A 20851-nucleotide genomic window follows, 5' to 3' on the forward strand; every position below is an offset into this window, starting at 1 on the left:
TTATTCAAGCACATGTTGTTATTAATTTTTTAAATAAACTTTATTTTTCTTTCTTGGGAATATTTAAAGAGCTTTAATTTTTTCAACATGCGCTCTGCTGTATGTAACCTGTTGGTTGTGAAATAGTGTGGTGGGCTTCTATTTGCTAAAACCTGCTGGTTAAATCATCCCCCACTCCCTGCATTACAGCTCCCTAACAACCGTAGCTGCATCCTCCTGCATTCCAGGCTGATATGATCCCTGGATGTGACATGTTATTAAGGGTATAGGGAAGTGTTCATGGGGAGACTGGAAGACTATGAGGGATTCTTTGCTTCCCAAAGTTTGTGTATACTAAGAGGTCATAAATACACAGTAAAAGGCATACATGATAGCATGGACTAAGTCAGAAAACAGTCATTTTTAGGAATCAATGACACAAATAGTGTCACAGTAGTCTCCTAAAAATAGGTTTTTGTATTATCTCAGCTCTCTTAAAACAAACAAAAAATAAAAAAAATAAATTAACCCTTTACTCAAACCTACCTGATTCCTGACGCATGCGTCTGGCCCTGGAGGTGATCTTGCCAGCGCTGATGATGAAGAGAGAGAGGTTGCTGATGTGAGTATGTGCAGGCAGAGAGGCAGCATGGGCAGGACGGAGCGGTCCCTGGGTGTGGACTGGAGCCGGGCCCTGGACCTGGACTCTGGAAGAGTGGACACTCCTGCTGTCCACAGGGGCAGCACAGGGTGGAGTGGAAGTGGCAGTGTTGGCAGCAGAGTGGTTGGGGCTGGAGAGGAGGAGAGGAAGGTGGTGGAGACAGGGTGGAGGAAAAGTGATGTCGGGCCGGTCTCTGTGAATCTGTGACAGGGGATGGAGAGGAAGCTGGCGATGGGGGAAGATTCTTCAGGGAACCGTTCTGTTTGACCACACCACCGTTTTGACTCTGCCTGCCAGCTCTCTGGTGTGATCTCTGCTGCAGTTTTGAGGCTTTGTCTACAACGGCGGTTCCATCATCGCCCTCAGCTGTGAGGCATTCACCACTAGAAGCAGCTGTGAGAGGATCCTGAACGCTGCTGGCGCTTGGAGCTGCATTCCCATTGGCACTGAGAGGGTGGTTGCCTTTATTGCTGTGGGCCAGAGGGTCACCACTTGCGTCGGTCAGGGCCATGGTGCGCTCCCCACGGGCCTAGAACGGGCACGGTCACTCCTATGAAAGAAAAGAGAGGAAAACATTTCAGTTCAAGCAAAACCAAAACGTAAACAAGACATGCTCTGGTGCACATGTGGACTTGTGTGCTGGATTATTTCTTAGCTTGGAGCAGAAACAGCCAACTACAGAAAAAACACCATTCCTTGGCAAGAGGAGGGCCACAAATATAAAACATACACTAATTTTTATATTTTCATATTTGTACAGTTTATAAAAAAGATAATTACAATGGTTAATAATGAGCTCTGGAGACACTGGTGGATGGAGAGAAAACATTTGCTGGATGTGGCTTGATAGAGATGAAAAAGAGTATCATTATTCCTAATAAACTCTCACTGTGAAAGCATATTTTCCAAAGACTCACACAACTCCCTTAAACTAAAAACAAAGGAAAGCATATCTGGAACTGTAAAATAATGTGATCAGCTTTCCAGCTCATTATTTATTTGGCAGGAACAAAACTGCTGATTTGAAACAAATGACTGTTTATTTTAAGACTGGACCTACTGGATGCATGAATGTGAATCTAAACCACAAAGACAAAGAAAATAATAGAGGGAAGGATATAAAAGCAAGCAAAGAAGAAGATAGGGGAAGAAAGAAAAAAAAAGGATTAGTCAAATCTTTCTTTGCTGTTTGACTAATTCTGTTCTCACAGAGTTAAGTTGGACTGAAAGAAAAAAACAAAATATAGATTAAATACTGCAAACATGCTGCAAACACGTTATTTGTCCGTTTTGTGTACAAGTAAAATAAACCATGCAGACTCAATCAATGCAGCCTTGTCGTTTGAAAAAAGACAAGTTTTTAGAGCTCCATGTGACAGAGAGGACAGAGGTTATAGCAGAAAGGTCTCCAAAAAGTTTTAAATATGACCACGAACTTAGCAAAAATAACATGACATTGCATGTGCCAAAACATTCACTTAGAAAGATGCTTCAATTTCTCAGAAGCAGCAAATTCAGTTTGTCAATATTTGTTCACTCTGGTCCCACATTAACACACTTAAACTGAGGCCTTTAACAAGAGTCAAAACGGCCACTTTAATAAGCAAGTTCAACAAATTTTACATTATTTATTTGTGAAGACCACAGTAACGTTCAGCACTGGCTAAACATTTTCTGTTTTTATCCAGAGCTCTAAATTAACACCAACCAAACCACCGAATGTGGGTTAAAATTAATTTCGATGGGTATAAATGACAATTTACTGTCCAGTTTCACAGGTTAGGAATGAAGAAATAATTTAGTCAATTTGTCCTGATAGTGCTATCACATTCCTCATGAACACCTTTCCAAATATGTGGTGTAATTTATGTGCTACTGTCTGTACAAAGTACAGCTGAATAAGAAGAGAAAAATAAATAAAGTGACTTGATTTCTACCAAGTAAAAAGGCAGCATATTTTTAGTGACATGCAGAGTAACCGCATCTGTGATTTCTTTTCGCTGGGACTCTGTCTCAAAATTCGAGATAGACTGAATGATTCCACTGATGTTGGTAGACTCCTAACGGGAGTTTGTAGGCTGCTACTGTCACATTCATCTCGCAGAGAGCATAATTTCTAACTGTGGTTAAATGTGCAGCTACATTCCAGCAGAAAGTGAAGGCTCACTTTAACTGTGTGTTGCTCTGGAGTCTCAGAACCTCTGTGCTTTCTGGCAAACCGGCCCACATTCACACTGAGAGAATTTCCTGTCAGCTTAGTTCACCGCCCACTATTCTACTGAGGTGTGAAATAAATCAGTTGTTCTGCCATCTTTGGTAGAAACAGACTTCAAATTATTTCTGCAACGTGTTGTTATTGTTCTTTGCTGCATTGAGTCTGAGGCTGCAAAAAACTGAAGCAGCTCCAAAAGACTGATAACAGTGTACCATTGGGAATGAGCTCTTCTTTGCTAGCTGATCTGTTTAGTTTTGCTTTCGGTGTGTGAGCACTTGTGTGCTCGTCGTAAACTACGCAATAACAAAGTGTGTTTCTTCTTGGGTCTTCAAGTGACAATACTGCACTTTGGCAGATTTTCTCACGTAGGCATCCCCCAAAACAACATCTAATTAAGCATCAATGTTCCTTCTGTCTCTTCTCTGAGACCCCTCCAGGAAGTAAAAGTCTATCTGATGTTTGCTCTTGTCTTATCCTTTGTCATGTCCCTTTCTCTTTCTTTTACTATATTCCTCAGATAAATTCTTCTTGAATTTCTTTGATGAATCGGCCAGTGTGTATCTCAAATTAAAATTCTAAATAATTACATTAATAAAAAAAGATTGGCCAGTGTGTTGGTATCCAGTTGCTGGCGTGTTATGCAATGCCATGAAAAGAAAAAGTGAAGTTGCTGTGAAGTGATGCTCAGGTATGGAGGGAAAAAGAAAAACAAATTGTAAAGTGTGGTTTCCAGTCTTGGGACACTTAAGGGCAACAACAGCTCCATAAAAGGTACATAACACATGTTACTGTACCCTCCAACAAATCAGAAACTCATAGTTTGTGGTTGAAAACTGATGTACTGTTCCTCTCAAGCAATGTAAAAAATCTACTAAGCTAAAGTTGTTCCTTTAAAATGTGCTCAGAGCAAAAGTTATTTGCTTGTTCTTTGCTGGAAAGAGAACATTAAAAATAATGTTGTAGGGATTTTTCATAAAAAAATGTCCATAAAAACAATTTAAAGAAACTCTGATTAAATGTATTCAGTTACACTAATACTCTGACTTATTTTCCCTGGAAAAAAAGTAGGCTAATGGAATTTCTGATTGGCTGTTGAATTTAGGAACTACCAGAAACATTGGCTGGTGGCCAAAAAAGTTAATTTAGAGCCCTGGTTTTATCTACAATCGGGGTTTGAAATAGGGGGGAGCGAAAGGGAGCTTGGCTCCCCTGAAAGGCAGAGGTGCTCCCCTAAAGAGATTCAGCTGATACTTTAGAGGGAGCCCTAAAAGTCTTCCAAACGACACAGATGATCCGTTCTGTTTCCTTCAGCACATGCACAGCAGCATTGTTTGTCTGTTGTCTGTGAGTGTCCACACAACCACCTGATGTGCTTCTTTTTGTGGTTAAAGAACTTTCCATCGCTGTTTCTAATTAAACAAGCTCCATTCAGTAGTTTTTTTAATAGTAACCATATTTTTGACAGTGCTAAATGCACTAATATAGATGCATGCGCACGTGACGTGTGAAGTCGCGGTGCACATGGAAAAATAAGGTTTCCTCGAAAGCCCCAGTGTAATTCCAGCCCTGTCTACAATGCATAAAAGCTACAAATATTGACTGAACCTATAACTGAAATTTAAATAAAAAACATATAAAGTATAAAATATAAAGTAACAATAATAAAATCCATCACTAACAATTGAGAACAGCCCAATAAAGATTACTTTTTCTTTAAAATCTCTGCAGAAATACTTGTCAAGCTGAGCAAATTTTTTCCATCTCTTTACTGGAGCCACTGCTGTCACGCCACATTCAGGCAGTTCCACATCAAAATGATTTACAGGGTGTATATACATACATTTATCTGGAGGCTGAAACACATGTTTACAACAGAACTAGAGGAGTTTATAACATTATTTGGTTTTTATGCCCATGTTTCAGTTTAAAACATCCCAATGTGAAACTAATTCTAGGCTATTTCAGTGTAGCAGGGAGGACAGAGAAAATAAAAATAAAAAGTGGAACTGTGATAAGCTTGGCACAGACAGAACCATTTTAGTATCACGAGTATGCCAGCATCCAGGTGAGCCATGTTAAAACTAAGCCCAACGTCCATGGTCCCGGTGAAGAAAAGCCTGGCATGAGCCAAGACTAAATTACTGAACCACAAGGCTGTACGATGTGTTTGTGAACACTTGTTTGACACAGAGGAAGAAAAGTGTTTTTCTTTCAGACGTCCAACTGAGAAGCCAACTGAGTCCCTAGCAACCATTTCTAAATGCAGTATTGGACACCCACCCAAGCCACCCTTTGCTCTGCATACAGGAGGAGTTCCACTTGGGGAGGAAGGGGGGTGTCTGTGGAGGTTGGAGGTCTCAGTAGAAAGTAGTTTAATAGGAAACTGGACACAAATCTCAGAGTTGGATGTCTTAAGTCAAATCAGAGCATAGTTAAGCATTCCCGATTAAATCAGTTTTTAATTTTAAGTCTGATTTTTAATTGCCTTACTTTGCGTTATAGTCCTTATATATGTTGACGCCCCAAGAATTACCACAACAACAATTATTAAGCTGGGCTGTTGATAGAAATAATATAGCAGGGATGCCCAATCCGGCTCACCGGAGGGTCCAGTCTGGCCCGGAGGACGAATCTGGTAAATGTGAAAGTGACATAGAAGACATGAACTGCCTTTTTTCTATGTGAAACAGATTTTTTTTATAAGTTTAAATATAAAACATATCCCAAGCAAGGAGAAAACTTGTTATATCTTTTACATTTTTCTTAATTAACAGATCTGACAAAAGTTTACTATACAGATTAAAATAACTTTTCTCCAAAAGTTACTCTATAATTTAAATACTGTATTTTTCACTTCAGATATCTGATGAAATCCTTTGTAACTTTAAAGATCTCATTTTGCCCTTAATTTAATATTGCCCCTGTAACAAAGAAAATTCTAAAAAACATGGTGGATTAATAAGTAAATGGGTCGATTTACTAATGTTGTGCTACATGATATATTTTAACATAAAACTTGTTAAAATGTGGGGCTGTACAGTTCCTGCTGCTGCTCAGAGATGCAACAGGTCCTCACTTTTATGTTCAATTTTATAAACCCTCATTTGTCTCATTTGTTTTCAAGGCAAATTTACATGTTATAACATATACACTATATCGTCAGATAAATACTTCACAAGTCAAAGCTTAGGATGCAGCTCCCCATTTATTTTGAACAAGCTGCTGTGTCCAAACTTTTTAAAAGTATTGTTTGTGAATAGTTGCACTCGATCTCATGTTAGTCCCGTCAATGCTGCTCTAACCAACTCCAACGGGAAGGGACTGAATACTTGTTGTTAGGATGTTTCCATTTTCAGTACTGAGAAATATAAAATACACTCTTAGTGCTGCCTTTCATTTTCCCTTGGTAGAGAATTCCTGCTTCCTTTGTTACATATATTAGAGTTGCTGAGCTGTTAAAGATAAAGACTAAACATAATGTGAAGATAGTGAAGTGATAATGCATTAATATAAAAACACAAGATTTTCATTTCCATGACTAAATATTCTCATTATCTCATTGTTGAATCTGCATCATGACATACTGTGAATGACTCATGCATGAAGACAGAGTGAAATCTGTGTTATCTTTCATGCCATCATGAGATAAAATTCTGAACTGGAAGCTGATGACGGAAAAAAAGCTTTTCTGATGCTGCAGACCTTAACCGATTACTGTAGTGCGTTAATAATATACCCACATAGCATGAAATACAGCATAACGCTACCCACAACCAGGTCTCTGAAGTCAGTTTTAATGTAAGCTAAAGGATTTTTTACATGTATATCAACCCTAATTTTTTTTGTTTACTTGAATATTCCATAACAGCCTTTTCCACACAGGTTTTCATATGAATAAAAGCTTGACCTTAAGAAATCTTCCTCTGCAAAATGGATGCACTTGTATTTAAGCAGAAAGTTTTTTCCCCCCACAAAACATGCAGTGTATGTGCCCGATGCACTGTGTGACACCTCGACATGAGCGAGTGGAGAAATATGAGCACGAGAGCTCAGTTGGGTCAGAGGTGGCTGAGAGGACAGGGTTGCAAAAAATAATAAGAAAAAGGAAAAAACCTGGAGGAAAGTAAGAAAAACTGCAGAGTTTGGAGAGCTGAGCACCGAGGAGAACCCAGATGAAGTCATTAGCTTGAATCCCACAGCTGTCAAAAGTCTCTAATGATTTTTAAAAGCTGGATGGAAGCAGGAGAGTGTAATGGAGAATAAAATCTGAAAAGAAAATCTTGCGTATAAAAAGGACCATCCCCCAGTGTCTAGCATACACAACACAACCACGCAACTAAGTATGCATCCACTGTTTGCAGCCAAAGGAATTTAGCCTCAGATCTGTGTGTACCTCTGCACGACGCTGACAGGCAGGTGAGACATCTCGGGCAGACTGTGTGGACACAAGCAGGGTCTTGTGTCTCCATCTCTTTATGGTAGACCCTTAACTGCTGCTTTTGTAAAGTATTTTTTCGGGTTTAATGGGAGAAAAAAAAAAGAAACACAAAAAAACTGTGTTTTAAATTGTGAAAATAAGATTTCTGCCTGGCTTTTAACTTTTTTTTAAAGGCCTAAAACTAAGTGATTTTACATCCTAATCCACTCTAACTTAATCCAGCATGTCAAACTCTGTCTAAACTCAGCAAACGTGCAGGTGAAGTGCCACTTCCTCCACATTTTCACTATAAAACCTGCAGCTTTTAGAGATTACTTTAGACAGAGGGGCTAGTTCTACACTTAAAGCCCACAAATCCTTGGTATGTTAGATTTATTTAATAAAGCCAACATTTAAACCACCAGAAAAAAAAGAAGAAGAAGAAAAAAAAAAAAGAAAAGCACCAACATGTAAAACGATTCCCAGTGCAAGCGGTTTGGAACAACGCAAGTGATGACGAAGTGCTTCTTCTGCCGTCTTTCATGTCAAGTTTATGATTATGGGGTGTGAGAGAGAGAAGAGACCTTGGGCGACAGCATAAGGCAAGGCATCCTGCATCCCTTTAATTAAAGCTAATAGGCGGCAATTACCAGGAATCAGTCAAGAGACGGTTAATAACAACATTGCTTCTAATAATAATAACATCAACAGCAGGCAGTACCTCCTTGCAAGGGTACACACACATGCTTGACATGGCTTTAGGACATATACAGTCTTCTCCGACATGTTTCTGGTTGTCAGGAGAGATTCTGGGGCATATATGACCCCCCCACCCCCCCTTCAGGGTATGTACTCACAGCTGGGCTGTAAAACATACCAAACAGATTGGGGTACCTCAAGGCTACAGTGCTCAGTCTAAACCCAGTAATGCTTTTATTACAAATGAATTAGGAAAATTCATATTTAAGCTTTAATATTTGGGGAATATGCTTCCTTTTCTAATTAATCACTGCAACACAAAACGGTTTGAGTGTATGTGATGGTCATAATCACAATAAGTTATAGATTATTATGTCAAGCTCCATTAGGGTTGATTTATTCAGGCAAAGATAAGAACAAACAAGCAAATGAGAAGATTTAGTAAGCAAAATCATCAATGACAAGATTATATAAGAATATAAAACAACAGAATAGCATCTCGGGTATAATATAAAAGTTATTCTACAACGTTTCCAGCCAAGCCTCAAACACAGGTCAGCCCCCCAAAAAATAAATTATTAAAAAAGACCCCAAATGGACACAACTCTCAATTCATATTTCCACAACACTTTTGTGCCCAATAAAGCACTCTGCGGCTGAAACTCGTCGACGTTTTTCCCTATAAAGATGATGTTCAGAGTCTGGAAAAGCGGCTTTAAAAAGAAGAGAGCGACCATCGCGTGAAGAGCGGCCAGTATTTCTAGTACTCTACCGTGTTTCTGCGTCTCCCGGGCGCTTTACGCTGGTTATCGCCGGTGGGATCCAGAGCAATTCCAACAGCCAAAAAACGAAAAAAGAAAAGTCCGGTTTAAGTTCATATATCCGCAAGCGCCGTTAAGCAAACAACAGAGCCGTGGGGGGAAAAAGGGGGCTGCAACAAGTCTTGAGGAGAGCGGGCTGGTTCTCGTGGGAGTGTGCACTGCCAGAATGACATACGGCCACATACACTCGAGCCCCGGCTCTGTGCTCTACTCTCCACGTAGGAGTCGGAGTCTGGAAACGGTGGGCTGGGACTGAGCCGAGGAGCACTGATAGGACGGTCACGCTGTCTGCTTTAACCCGCAAAATGCCGCACGGGCGTCACGGCACGCGCCACCGAGAGGAACGCTTACATTACATACACAGATTACAGAAAAGTGAAATAGCAGCCGGAAGTCAAAGGCAGCACGGAACAAAGACCGAGTAAGATGTGGAAAATAGCTCACTAGGGTCAATTAAACTCGATAATGTACTGCAAGAGGGAACATAAAAGGGACATCTGCACCACGAATGAGCTATTAGCAGGGCCGATCCGATCCCGTATGGGGCCCTAACCAGAGTTTGATTTGAGCCACCTCCCCACCTCAGCACCACAGGTAGTTAAACATTGCTGTGGCTTAATTATTTAATAGATTATAAATGTAACACTTCTGTTTATTTCTATTATTTGAAATTGGCTTGCATCATACCAGCGTCACTGTGGCAATGGTTTTTAAAGATGCATTACGTAACTTTCTGACCTCAAAACTCTGTGTTCCAGACTCGTTTGATGGTACTGTGGCATCCATTATGTGCATTTCTGAAGCCATTACTGCCCAGCAGCGTCCTGAGGCTGAGGAACCACAGTAAACAATTTCTTTTTATCCAGAACACCACGTGAAGTTGCAGCAGAGTTTTGCTTTATGCACCACATCACACACACTAGTAAAGAGATATAAACACACAGGCTGTTCTGAACAAATGATTTGCCTGATTCAGCAAAGAAATGGAAGAAGACATTATCGGAGGAAGAGAGGAAACAAAAGAGAGACATACAGAACAGGAAATAAAACAAGAGTCAAGATAAGACTGTCTTTTACTGACTGGAGTGAACTCATAGTACAGGTTTCAAATTCAAGATGGATGACAAATTAGCTATTGTTGGGGGAGCATCACTGAAAAAAACCTGCAAAAGTTCTGTAGTGAATCTATAACATTACTGGATAGCAAAATCAGCCCTTTTGTTTGTTTATGCCTTGAGCTGCTCTTATTAACTATTAGTAATCCTAACGAGAAAAAGTGAGTCAAACAAAGTCCAAATTTTCAAAGATCATAATTTAAAATGCACATAAATAAGACTTAACAGAAAAAGTAAGGAAATTAGTGTTTGGTGGATTATGTCTTTCTTGTAACAATCCTTCTTGGCAATTAATCTTATACCATAGGAAATCCTCTTTATTTACTTTTAAATGGAGCCACATTTGTAAGGAAAATAAGTTTGTGGGATGAGCAACAGGATTGAGCATGTGGGCTGTGACCACTACAAAAATGACAAATCTTCTCTGCTAATGTGAAGGATCTTATTCTATTGTTTAACCCATTTACATGCACACCAGAAATATAATCATAATCTGATTTCTGGAGTTATCAGATCAAGTTCTATTGTAGACAGCATAATCCAATATCATCTATCAGATAATGGCAGTTATCTGATTATGAAAAATCAGATTAACACAGCTAGATTTCTACCCAGTCCTCCCATATCTTTGTGCACGTAGACCCATATGTCTGACTTATTTAACTTTCTTTTACATCTGTGCATGTGCAAAACATGTCCGTGCTTGTAATGTCTTCTGTTAAAAGACATTAAAAAGACGGGAACAAGACATATTGGCAATTTAACAGTTTATTCATTTTGCAAACAGGGACCTCATTATCACTGCAAGGTCATTCATCATCTCCACACCCAAATTTTGTCTACGATAAACCTGCTCTGTGAGGGCCAGCGTTGTTCTCTAGGAGGATGGACTTCTTGTTGCAATAAAGAAATAATCCACCAAACACTTGTTTCCTAACTTATTGTACTAATTTTATTTTTTATAAACCTCATTGAGTCACCAGGTGGAAAAGGCCTATGTAAGTCTCAAAACCAGCAAATGCATTTTTAATTAATGAGTAAAATGCCTCCATTAAAAAAAGTTAATCAAATATTAAATAAATAAAAACATTTAACCTGAATAATATGAGATGTTTCCCCACTCTATTTGTCCTCCCTTGGTTCGAGATGTTAAAAAAGTTAGGGAACTTATTTAGTGATAATGGCTCAACGGTGCCATGAAATTAGTTAGCGGCTACATGACATATTTTCCAAAGTAAGACCACTTTAAATAAATTAACCAATAGTTAATTGATGTAGGCAGTTTTATTCATTTAAATGGTAAAAGTAGGTTTTCATGAACCTAGCTTTAAGGGACAGTAAACGGCCTTTAATTAGCTGACCTTCTACCACATAATTTCTCATTATGGCTGCACCCATTCTCAACATATAAGTTTATTTAAATTATAGATTGCTATTCGGTTGTGTCATCTGCTTTTCTTAGTTTGGTTTAATAGCTACTTTAAAACAAGAGTTAAAGCTGGTGTAACTGTGGTTACGCTGAAACCTCAGGGAGGGAATGTCCAATTATCAATGCACCCTCACCCGTCCTATTTAAACAAAAAAACAAATTTTCTAACCTTGTTGACATGCCTGTAAGATTTTTTTGTTGTTGTTGTTGCATATCATGAGAAACATTAGCAGTGGCCCTATGGCTGAGGATTTCTGCAGAGCTTCATCTTTGGTCTCAGAAAGGTGAGGTTAGGGAGCTTGTTATAGAAGACTGAAGGAAACATTATTGGCTGCTTTTGGGGTGAAGCTTTGAAGCTAACATTTAAGGTATAGGTTAGTGCAAACTGAAAGGAGTTATGTTAATGGCTGTGATGATACAAAATCAGTTTCTATGACAGAGCTATGACAGAGGGTTAATTTCATGGACTTTGCACAGTCCCATCAGAAATATCAGAGAAGACACAGGTGTGCAGACTAATTTTTTGGACTGTTTTTTTTCTTGTTGCTAATTTCATCCAGAAACAGTGGAGCTTTGCCACTAAACCAACTATTAAACTGATGATATTCCAAATATTTATCCATTTCTTTGTTCAACTTTTGTTCCCAATTATTGCAATCAAGCTGTGAGAACTTTTCTTATTGAACCGTTGCATCTATTTTTACGAACTCACAGCTGGGTCAGCTGAGAATGGTGAGCAGACACTTGCAAAGGGGCCTCTCCTAATGTTAGTGAGGCCTACCAGCTGGTAATGTTGACATGCCAAAAACTATCTTCATCCAGTTCTGTTGTGCGGCTAATGTTATTAACAAACTATAAAAAGTAAACGTTGATACTTAAACTTGCTCTTCTTTTTCTGAAGTACAATAAATTACAGCTTAACTATCCCAACATTAGAAGTGTTCATAGCACATGTTGAATTAAAGTAAACAACTCAAGTAAACAACTGGACTCTGCTGACATGGCAAATATTCATAGATTTATTCACTGAATGAGGAAAAAGATGCACCAAGACAGAGATTTCTTTTTCTAGGAACACGGACGAGTCTTTAGAGGTATAAGAATTGCTGGATTGGATATTTAACATTTCCATTTTACAGTGTTCAACTACATCTCTGGTTCTGATCTGTTATGTAATTTGTTGAATTACTTCAACTTGACAGCAACACGTAGACCACAAAAACAAAGATAAGCATAACAAAGCACTGCATGACAAGTTTTTCTTCCATACTGGGCAGATTAATTTAATTTTATACTCCGTTATTCTTGTTGGTGTTCCAACATTAGCCATGTGGTTTTGGAGCAAGAATATGTCATGTAAAAGCAAGAAAAGCAGCTTCCAAAGACACGTTCCTATGTTTTAGCATTTTGCTGTTACTTGATGACAGCAATCAGAAACAATACAACTTGTGGATGGCTTTTGGTGGAGTCGGTGCTCTTGTTGGTGCTTTAGCTTTGCACTGCAGTAGAAAACAGTAAAACGATCTGCTTTAAAACAAAGAATTGTTTTGTTTGCTGTACGATTGGGGATTCAGTTCAGTTGGGGGTAACAACACTTAGCTGGTCAGGTTTGCTTTCACACTGCACTTAGCCAAACAAACCAAACCTTTTGAAAAATGTATTCTCATTCCTCACCAGCATCAGGATTACTGAAGGAGACAAGACAAACAGTTAAGAGAAAAACTCAGCCATTTTTTGGTCAATGCAGAACAACTTCAATTTCTACCATATAAGTTGTGGTCTGTTTCCTCCATTTGGTTCAATCGCAGCAAACTAAGGCAACATTTAAACCAGGATAGTTCATGGGACTTGGTTTGATTGGGTGTTACTCAAGGGAGAAAATCACCAGGACAACATCATGCAGTTACAACAACTGCTGGCTAGGGAGCAATATTTCCTGAAATGATGTATGACCAAGAAGAAGAAGAAGAAAAAAAATCAAACAAAAACAAAACAGAAGAAAATCTGGCTCATTAATCAGCCAGGACCAAAGATGGCTTGCTCACTGCAAGTAAATACTGGAGCAACAACACATTTATGCAGTCTTGAGGTTTCCTTCTTTTTACTTTGGTGTTCAAATCTAATTTAGTACAAGAATCTGTCCAGTATGAGCAGCAGGAAAGGCATCGAGCTATTCAGCATGATGCTTTACATCACTTCCTCTCTTTGGTTCACTGGATGGTCCATTTGCTTTCACACTGTAAGTGAACCACACCAGATTTTACTTGCAAGCACACAGACACCACCAGCTTTCAAGTGGACCTGAGTTTGCGTCTTTGGTCCATATCAGAGTACGAACGGGCATTCAAACTGCTCCAAACAAACCATACTATCCGTGGAAGCAGAACAGGATTTGTTTCAACAAACGGCAAAAGAACAACACCAGTGTGAGCATGCTTTAAAGGCCCATTTATGCCTGACGCAGAAGACAGATTAACATGAAACAGACAACAGAAAAAGAAAAAAAAAAAAAAACTGAATAAGAATGAAGACGGGGACAACAACTGTTGAAATTGCGCAAGCTTTTGAAGAAAGGCTAAGTGAGTGTGTAGGACATGTTGGGCAGTTGGATACAACTTTTTAGAAGTGCATTATCACCACCAACCAGTGTCTGAAACGTAAAAGACACATGGAAATATGGGAACAATGACATATGAAAACGTTTGAAACAAACATTCCTATTTAGGTATATAAGGGAGCTGAAAAAGGCCTTGAGACCCATGCTATCAGGTAGATCAAAGTTCCCCTCTTTGAGTTCTGTATTACATTTAGACCATCCCAAACTAACCAGACTTTCCAAGCAAACAAACTGGGATTCAATTCAAAAGGGCTGGTGTACATGCACCATTAGCATTATACAATATAATGTGTTGTGTTTCTTTACTTTTATCTTTTCTGGCACTTCATTCTCTTTGTTATGATATCAGCTGTTGTTGACCAGAGCAGGGCTCTCCCAGCTTTTGATCAATGCATACCATCATCTTGGAGGGTTCTCCCTTTTTAGGTGGTTAAAAATTTGAACATAGAAAAAAAGTCTGTATGAAGAGGCTGAAAGCTCTGCAAAATGATACCTCCATGATAGTAGAGCTCAAAGTTATAAGCTATTGGCAGAATTACTCATGAGTTTGCCCAGCATCAACACAAATATACGATTAGGAGCTGTATGTAGGTTTTGCCTTGTCCAACTCATCTATGCCTCTTTCCTCTTTCACACATGCTCTGGAGTCTTCAAATGTTCTAGAGATGCTACAGAGCAGTGGCATGCAACTTTCGATGTAGTTTTTCCACCCAAAACCAGGGTAAAATCCCTAAATTATCGATGGGGATAACAATGCAAGAATGTGTTAGCAGATAGTCCAAACCATCAAAACCATATGCATATCACCATGTGTTTGTGCTGATGACAGTCAGTCTTTTCTGCTTATATGCTGCATTTGGTTAGCTTCCTGCTATCCTAACCCAAAGCCACAAAAACATCTAGGGGGTGTAAAACAGAGAAAAATGTTCCAACGGTGTAGCTCTGCATTTACTGAGCCAATATGTTAAACAACCTTCAGATAATCTCTATTTTTATACTTAATCACACTTAATCAAAGCTTGCCTTTTTATTCTTTTAGTTCAATCAAAAACTCCCTGGAGACAAGTTTGAGGGGGATGGTTATCACAGGGAATGCTGGAAAGGCAGTGGGCCATACCTGGCTTTAATTTTAGCTGTCCACTAGGATTAGGACACAGTTCATATAGCAAGTGTAATCATCTGCAGTCATGAGGCGCTTGTTCACAGCTGGCCCTGAGGCCAGTTAAAGCCAAAGCCTTTCAGTGCTTTGTAGTTGCCCCTAATAATAATACTAACAAATTGTGGAAGGGTCAGTATATTGTATTTCACTTCTATTTTTAATGTGAAGAAACTATGTTTAGTTCCCACTGTTACTAAAGAGTCTAAACTATAAAGAAACAGTCATTTAATTCCCTGGTCCTGAACACATTTTTAACATGCTTCTGAGGTCCAGACACTGAAGCATTTAATAATTGTCATCATTGTTTAGTTTTCTACTTTTACCGGAACCAACAGTTAGTTAAATATATATAGATAAACTGGTGATAAAATGCACTAAAGCTGGGTTTGGTTTTAGCCAGCAAGGGACAAGGTCTACCCACATGGAACTAAAGAAGGGACAACATCAAAGGCCGTGCACTGTCCCAGGAAGGATAGAGGCCCTGGTGAAAGCGTAACGGCCCCTGAGAAGATTGCACACAACTCACAAAGTGACAGGTTTAGCACACTACGAAAAAAAAAGTAAAGGTGCAGTCAAGAGGGAGAAATGGGTGAAAGAGTACATGATCCTAAGGTTATAATATGAGGTGTCAAAAATTATGTTTAATTTGTCCTCAAACTTCTTATAAAATATGTTTTTACAGTACTAAGCAAACGGTGTTACCTTTCACAGTTAATCTTTGTAAGTAAATCAAACGCAGCACATCAAGCAGGCGTTCAGCACCAACTGCAAATTGTTTTCTTTCTGACACTGAGAGAAGGGCATAAAACCTCAAACAGCTGCAAATAAGAAAGGACAGGGGTGGGGTATTAAAAGAAAAAAAAAAGAAAGAAAAGAAGCCTGCAAGGCTTTGTCCTGAAAGTTTAAACATGATTGAGCTTGCATGATTTGAAAGAGCAATGATCTAATAGTAGAGCCTTCAGATGCTGGGTTGTAATGTGCTTCGACATATATGCAGGAAAGCAACAGGTAATTCTAGATGCCCTCTGAGTGCTCCAGCAGCCCCTACACGTGATAATGTCTGGCTAACGGGAAAGAAAGGCAGATGATGAAAGAAATATCAAGAGTTGAAAGAGTCCATTAAAAAACTGAAAAGAAAAAGGAGTTTGGAAAACTGAACTGAATGTGTAAATTTAAAAAAAAAACAGGCGCTTTTAGTATGGTTTGCTCACTGACTTCTGTTAGTCTAAATTTCAGAAACCCAATCTCTTCAACACCTTTTGCCAGTGAGAAGGGACATCTTCCACAGATTAATGCAGGACCCTGACATCTGTCTGGAAGGGGGTTTTCCACCAGATTGGTTCCAGTGCTGGTTTGGAGCAACAAAAAAAACTGGTGCTATGCTGGAACCAACTCGTTGCTGCCCAGAGCAAAAAAAACATTTAAGTTGGGGGCTGAACGTGTAGTTAACCAGACCAGCTAAAAGTAAAGACCATGTAAAACTTTACAAAAGCATTTATAAACAAGACTGGTAATTTTTAGTAAGTTAGATAGTTTGCAGGGAAAATAAGACGAACTCTGTAGTCTGTTGTTGTTTTGAGGACAATACACTTGAAGGGTCGAATATGTCATGGCAGATTAAGACAATGTAATGCCATGGCTCTGTGTTGGTTTTCTGGCTGTGAAAAACCAAAACAATTTTTAGCCAATGCAACTGGTGCAACTAGTGTTAGCACTAGCTCTGACCTCACTGGTAAAACTTACATCAGTATTACATCACTAAGACAACATTAAAGCAACATTACTGAACTTTGGCAGATTTTATTACTGAGGCGTCCCCTAACAATGGCAGTCAGTCGGATGTTAACTCTTGTCTTATCTCATGCTCTGTTCCTTTATCTTTTTCTTTTCCTTGCTTTCTCCAATAATGTCCTCTTGCATTTCTGAATCAAAACAGCCATTGTGTTGATATCCAGTTGCTAGCTAGAAGTGTGGTTTCTCAGCCTCAGCATGCTACTGGGCAGCAACGGATCCAGGAACATACATAATAAATGTCACTGTGGCATCAAAATAAGTCAGAAACATGTATTTTTAAAGGTGAAATGTAACAAAATGCTACTTTAAAATCAGAAAGTTATGCAGTGCTGTTTTAAGGTTTAATTAATAAGATTTAATTAATTTAATAAAGGAAAGTTTCATTAACCTCATGTCGCTACAGTCCAGAAAGCACCACTAGGTGGCAGCGATTGTAGGAGGTCAGATCATACAGACCTAGGCCAGGGATCGCTTAAGCTGGATTTATACTCGCGTGGTGTCTGCGTGTGGACAGTTACAGCATAGCTGACGCTGTTGAGTTTGCTCTCACACTCAAGCGTAGGGGGAACACTCTTTTTGGTGTCGTGTTGCAGTTTCTCTTCCTAATCTGAAGGTGGCAGCAGGGGTGGTATCGACCAGTAAACTCACCAGGTCGGAGTTCTTTTGATGGTTCACTTCAGTTCGTTAGGTATTTTCTGTTTTAAAACAACAATGGCGTCCATTAGCTTGTGGAAGAAAACAAAGAAACAATTTAATCAGCCTCTCATCAACTTGATCCCCTTTTTATTGTTTTTAAAAACGGTGGTTACCACACAAATTCAGCGAGAAGATCAAGATATCCGGCAACACGTACAATAAAGATGTTCTTTGAAGCTCCAATGTCAGATTATCTATGATGTTCTTTAAAGTAGCTATATGCTAGTATCTTAGTTGAAAACATATCAGTTTGTACCTGAAGAGTAGATAATGCGTCACTATGGTGTCCAGTCTGCCCTCAGTCCAGCATTAGGTTCCTCTTAAGCAATGCTCATCTCCCTAAAAAATAGGTGGCTTGTTTCTGTGACAAACAAAAAGAAAACAGTACTGTAAAACCCATCTAAACTAATCACACCAAGAAGAATCCACTCATCCACAGCAAAAGTATAAACTTCATAAGTAACAACACATTAACACAATTTAATCCTGCAACTGAAGACAAAACTGCTGTTTTTTTATCTTCAAATGTCCCTTTAGCCTAAATTTAGCTCCGTTTTTAATACCTTACGCACAAGAAACCCTCCTATTAACATTATTTGGAATATTTTTTGTTGTAGCTTATGTTATTAGCTGAAAAAATACTTCAGAAGCTATTAAAACAAGGTCAGTTTGCCTAAAGAATAACAATATAATGTTTTGTATTGTGTGTATCTCCATAAGTTTATAGTAAAAATATTTCAGGAACCCTGGTGTAAACTGAATGTTGGTACCAGGTTTTATTGCTTGTGGAAATGTACAGAAATTCAAAGGCTCTGAAGAGCACTATGCTGCACAGCAATCAGTCAGCATCTATCAATAAGCCTACTCGTATGTTTATTTGTAATGGCCCCTGTCTCCCTTCAAGAAAATAACATGATCCAAGTTCTTTTATTGTTAGCAAAGAAAACTATAAGTGAAGTGGGTTTGGAGTTAGCCCTCCTACTATTTCAATGTGGAAAACTGATTTCAGAGGTCTTGAGCTTGGAAACAATTGGATACTATATCAATAGAAGGCCTCTTTTCTAACAAAAGAGATAAAAAATAAATAAAAAAAACATTACATTTAAGAAGTGCATGTAGATGTGATCTAATTAGGGCTGCACGATGTTAGGAAAACAAGGAAAACATGCTACATGCGAGAGCACTGGACAAAGTTGTGATGGCGATATGACCTGGGATAAATTAATAAATAAGCTAATAAAGGTAATTAGGACTACGAAGGTGAAGTCACAACACACAAAACGTAGATTGGAATCGTCAATAGCTCATTGTGGTCGTCCTGTAGGTGGCAGCAAAGATTAAATTTCTGTCCCCTAGTGGTTGGTATTCAACAAGTATTTGACATGTCTTGCAGAGTGTTAATAGTGTTTCTTCTCTCTTTCTTCTGCATCCACATTTTTCTAGCTCCTTTCATTACCTTTCACCATCAAAACGTTTATTCCATGAGCTCTAGTGGCACAGCTGTTAGCACCGTTAGCTGTTAGCATCCACATGGAGCATCCAGGACAGTAAGAGTCCATTTGATTCGCGACTGACGCAAAGAGAGCGTGAATGGCCAGCAGTGTTTGGAAGAGCGTCACGTAACTTCCTCAAAATATGCAAATAAGGACGACTATTTATCTCAGTTTAGGCAGATGTTGCAATATGTACAGTATATCGCGAAGGCCAATATCACGATGAAGGTAAATTTTCGATATATTGTGCAGCCCTGGATCTAATTATAACAATTATCTGATTAATCCCAGTTATCGGATTTTGATGGTTTTGTAAACCTGATGAAGCACATCAGATTATGCTGTTTACGTGAGCACATTTAACTCCAGAAACCAGTTTTGGTGTGAATGGGCTCAAAGAATAGTCAGATTATTCTCTGGTTTCTAATAGTATGTTTGCTTGTAATTTCCATCACTAGCCAGTATTTAAACTGAAAGCCTAGGATTGTCTCAGTCAACAATCAGAACTGAACCCCCTATTAACCCTAGCGCTGAGTCAGCTGTTCATTTAAAGGGAATCAACTAAAACTGTTGGTTTAATTTGTTTTTTCATGGTTAGATAACATCTTGTCATTCTTTTTATTCTGATAAAGGGGTCTACTGTATAGCAATAACATATACACAGACATGTGTGCCCTGACCTGCAATAGAGGGGCTTATGTAGAGGAATCCTGTCTGATCTTTCCCTACCACTGATTTAGGAAGTGGGTAAAAGTGCAAGTGGCCGAAGTTGCCATGTTGTTGTGGTTGAAAAGAGACATGCTGTATCCAGATGATCTGTCTGTTTCTTATCATTTCCCTTCATACACAATATACAGAGATAAAACAAAAGAAAAACATGAGTGGGAGCGAGAAAAAAAGAAAAGTTAAAGAAACTGGCTTTGGCTGAAAGAGATTGGCAGGACAGTTCAGCTGCACGTCTTGTCAACATTCTTCTCTGAGGTGTTGAGTGGCAGCTTGGGAGGTGTGAATGACATCACATTCGTCTTTTACACACTTCGGCTAGCAGGTAAAAACTTCACAAGTTAAGATATTTGCCTCAATTTATTCAATGCTATTAAAAAAAAGAAAGCAGAGGCAACAATCGAGGAGAGTTGCAGGCTAACTGTAATAATCTAATATTTTTTTTTAATTACCTCTTCTGCTTTAGCTGTGGTGCCTTTCTGGACCCAACAGCTCTGTGGGATCTTTTTTCAGCAGATAGGATAGCCGAGATAAGCTGAGATGATACAGCACACAGTTCAGTTAGCCTTTATTAAATGAATCTAATTTACGTACCACCTTTTGTGCATAATGGCTCTTAAAACCCCGACCCTCTTTTGGGATGAGATGCTTAATTCATTTCACATTTAACTGCGATATTAAATGCCACCATTTTTGATAATTACATCATAATGTCAGAAATAAACATCCCTCAATATCATCACTTTCCACAAAAGATTATGTCTGAACCATAACGGCAGATCAGCTGTTACACAACATCCATGTGTTGCTTTACTTTCATCCTGTAAGTTCCAGAAGTGGGAAATTTTAGCAGAGGAAGAGTTATTCCCTCCAAACGAACACATTAAGTCATACTTGTCAGATTTCTGAAGTTGTAGAAAAAAAAGAGGGCAAGGTGTTATTGTGGAGGAGCTCACCAGCCTGTGAAGCTTGACATTAAAAGTTGCAGTGAAAGGAGGAAATATGTGGAATATGTTCCACCTCATGCAGGATA

At 38.9% G+C, this 20851-nt stretch overlaps 1 protein-coding gene across 6 annotated transcripts in view; it reads right to left on the reverse strand.

Annotated features, from left to right (window-relative positions):
- Nucleotides 1-20851, reverse strand: part of disp1 (dispatched homolog 1 (Drosophila)) — a 102204-nt gene that overhangs the window by 31525 nt on the left and 49828 nt on the right. For 4 of the 6 annotated variants that reach the window (XM_041975253.1, XM_041975258.1, XM_041975252.1 and 1 more), the window contains 2 exons: nt 17859-17963; nt 526-1190 (listed from right to left, as the gene is read on the reverse strand). In XM_041975253.1, coding sequence (XP_041831187.1) covers nt 526-1151 — 626 coding nt within the window. In that variant the 5' untranslated portion in view covers nt 1152-1190; nt 17859-17963. Of the gene's footprint in view, nt 1-525; nt 1191-8743; nt 9004-17858; nt 17964-20851 lie in introns of those variants that run through there. The other 2 variants (XM_041975254.1, XM_041975256.1) reach the window with 2 other exon arrangements.

This window comes from Melanotaenia boesemani, chromosome 22 (assembly GCF_017639745.1).
Source record: "Melanotaenia boesemani isolate fMelBoe1 chromosome 22, fMelBoe1.pri, whole genome shotgun sequence".
Classification (NCBI taxonomy): Eukaryota; Metazoa; Chordata; class Actinopteri; order Atheriniformes; family Melanotaeniidae; genus Melanotaenia; species Melanotaenia boesemani.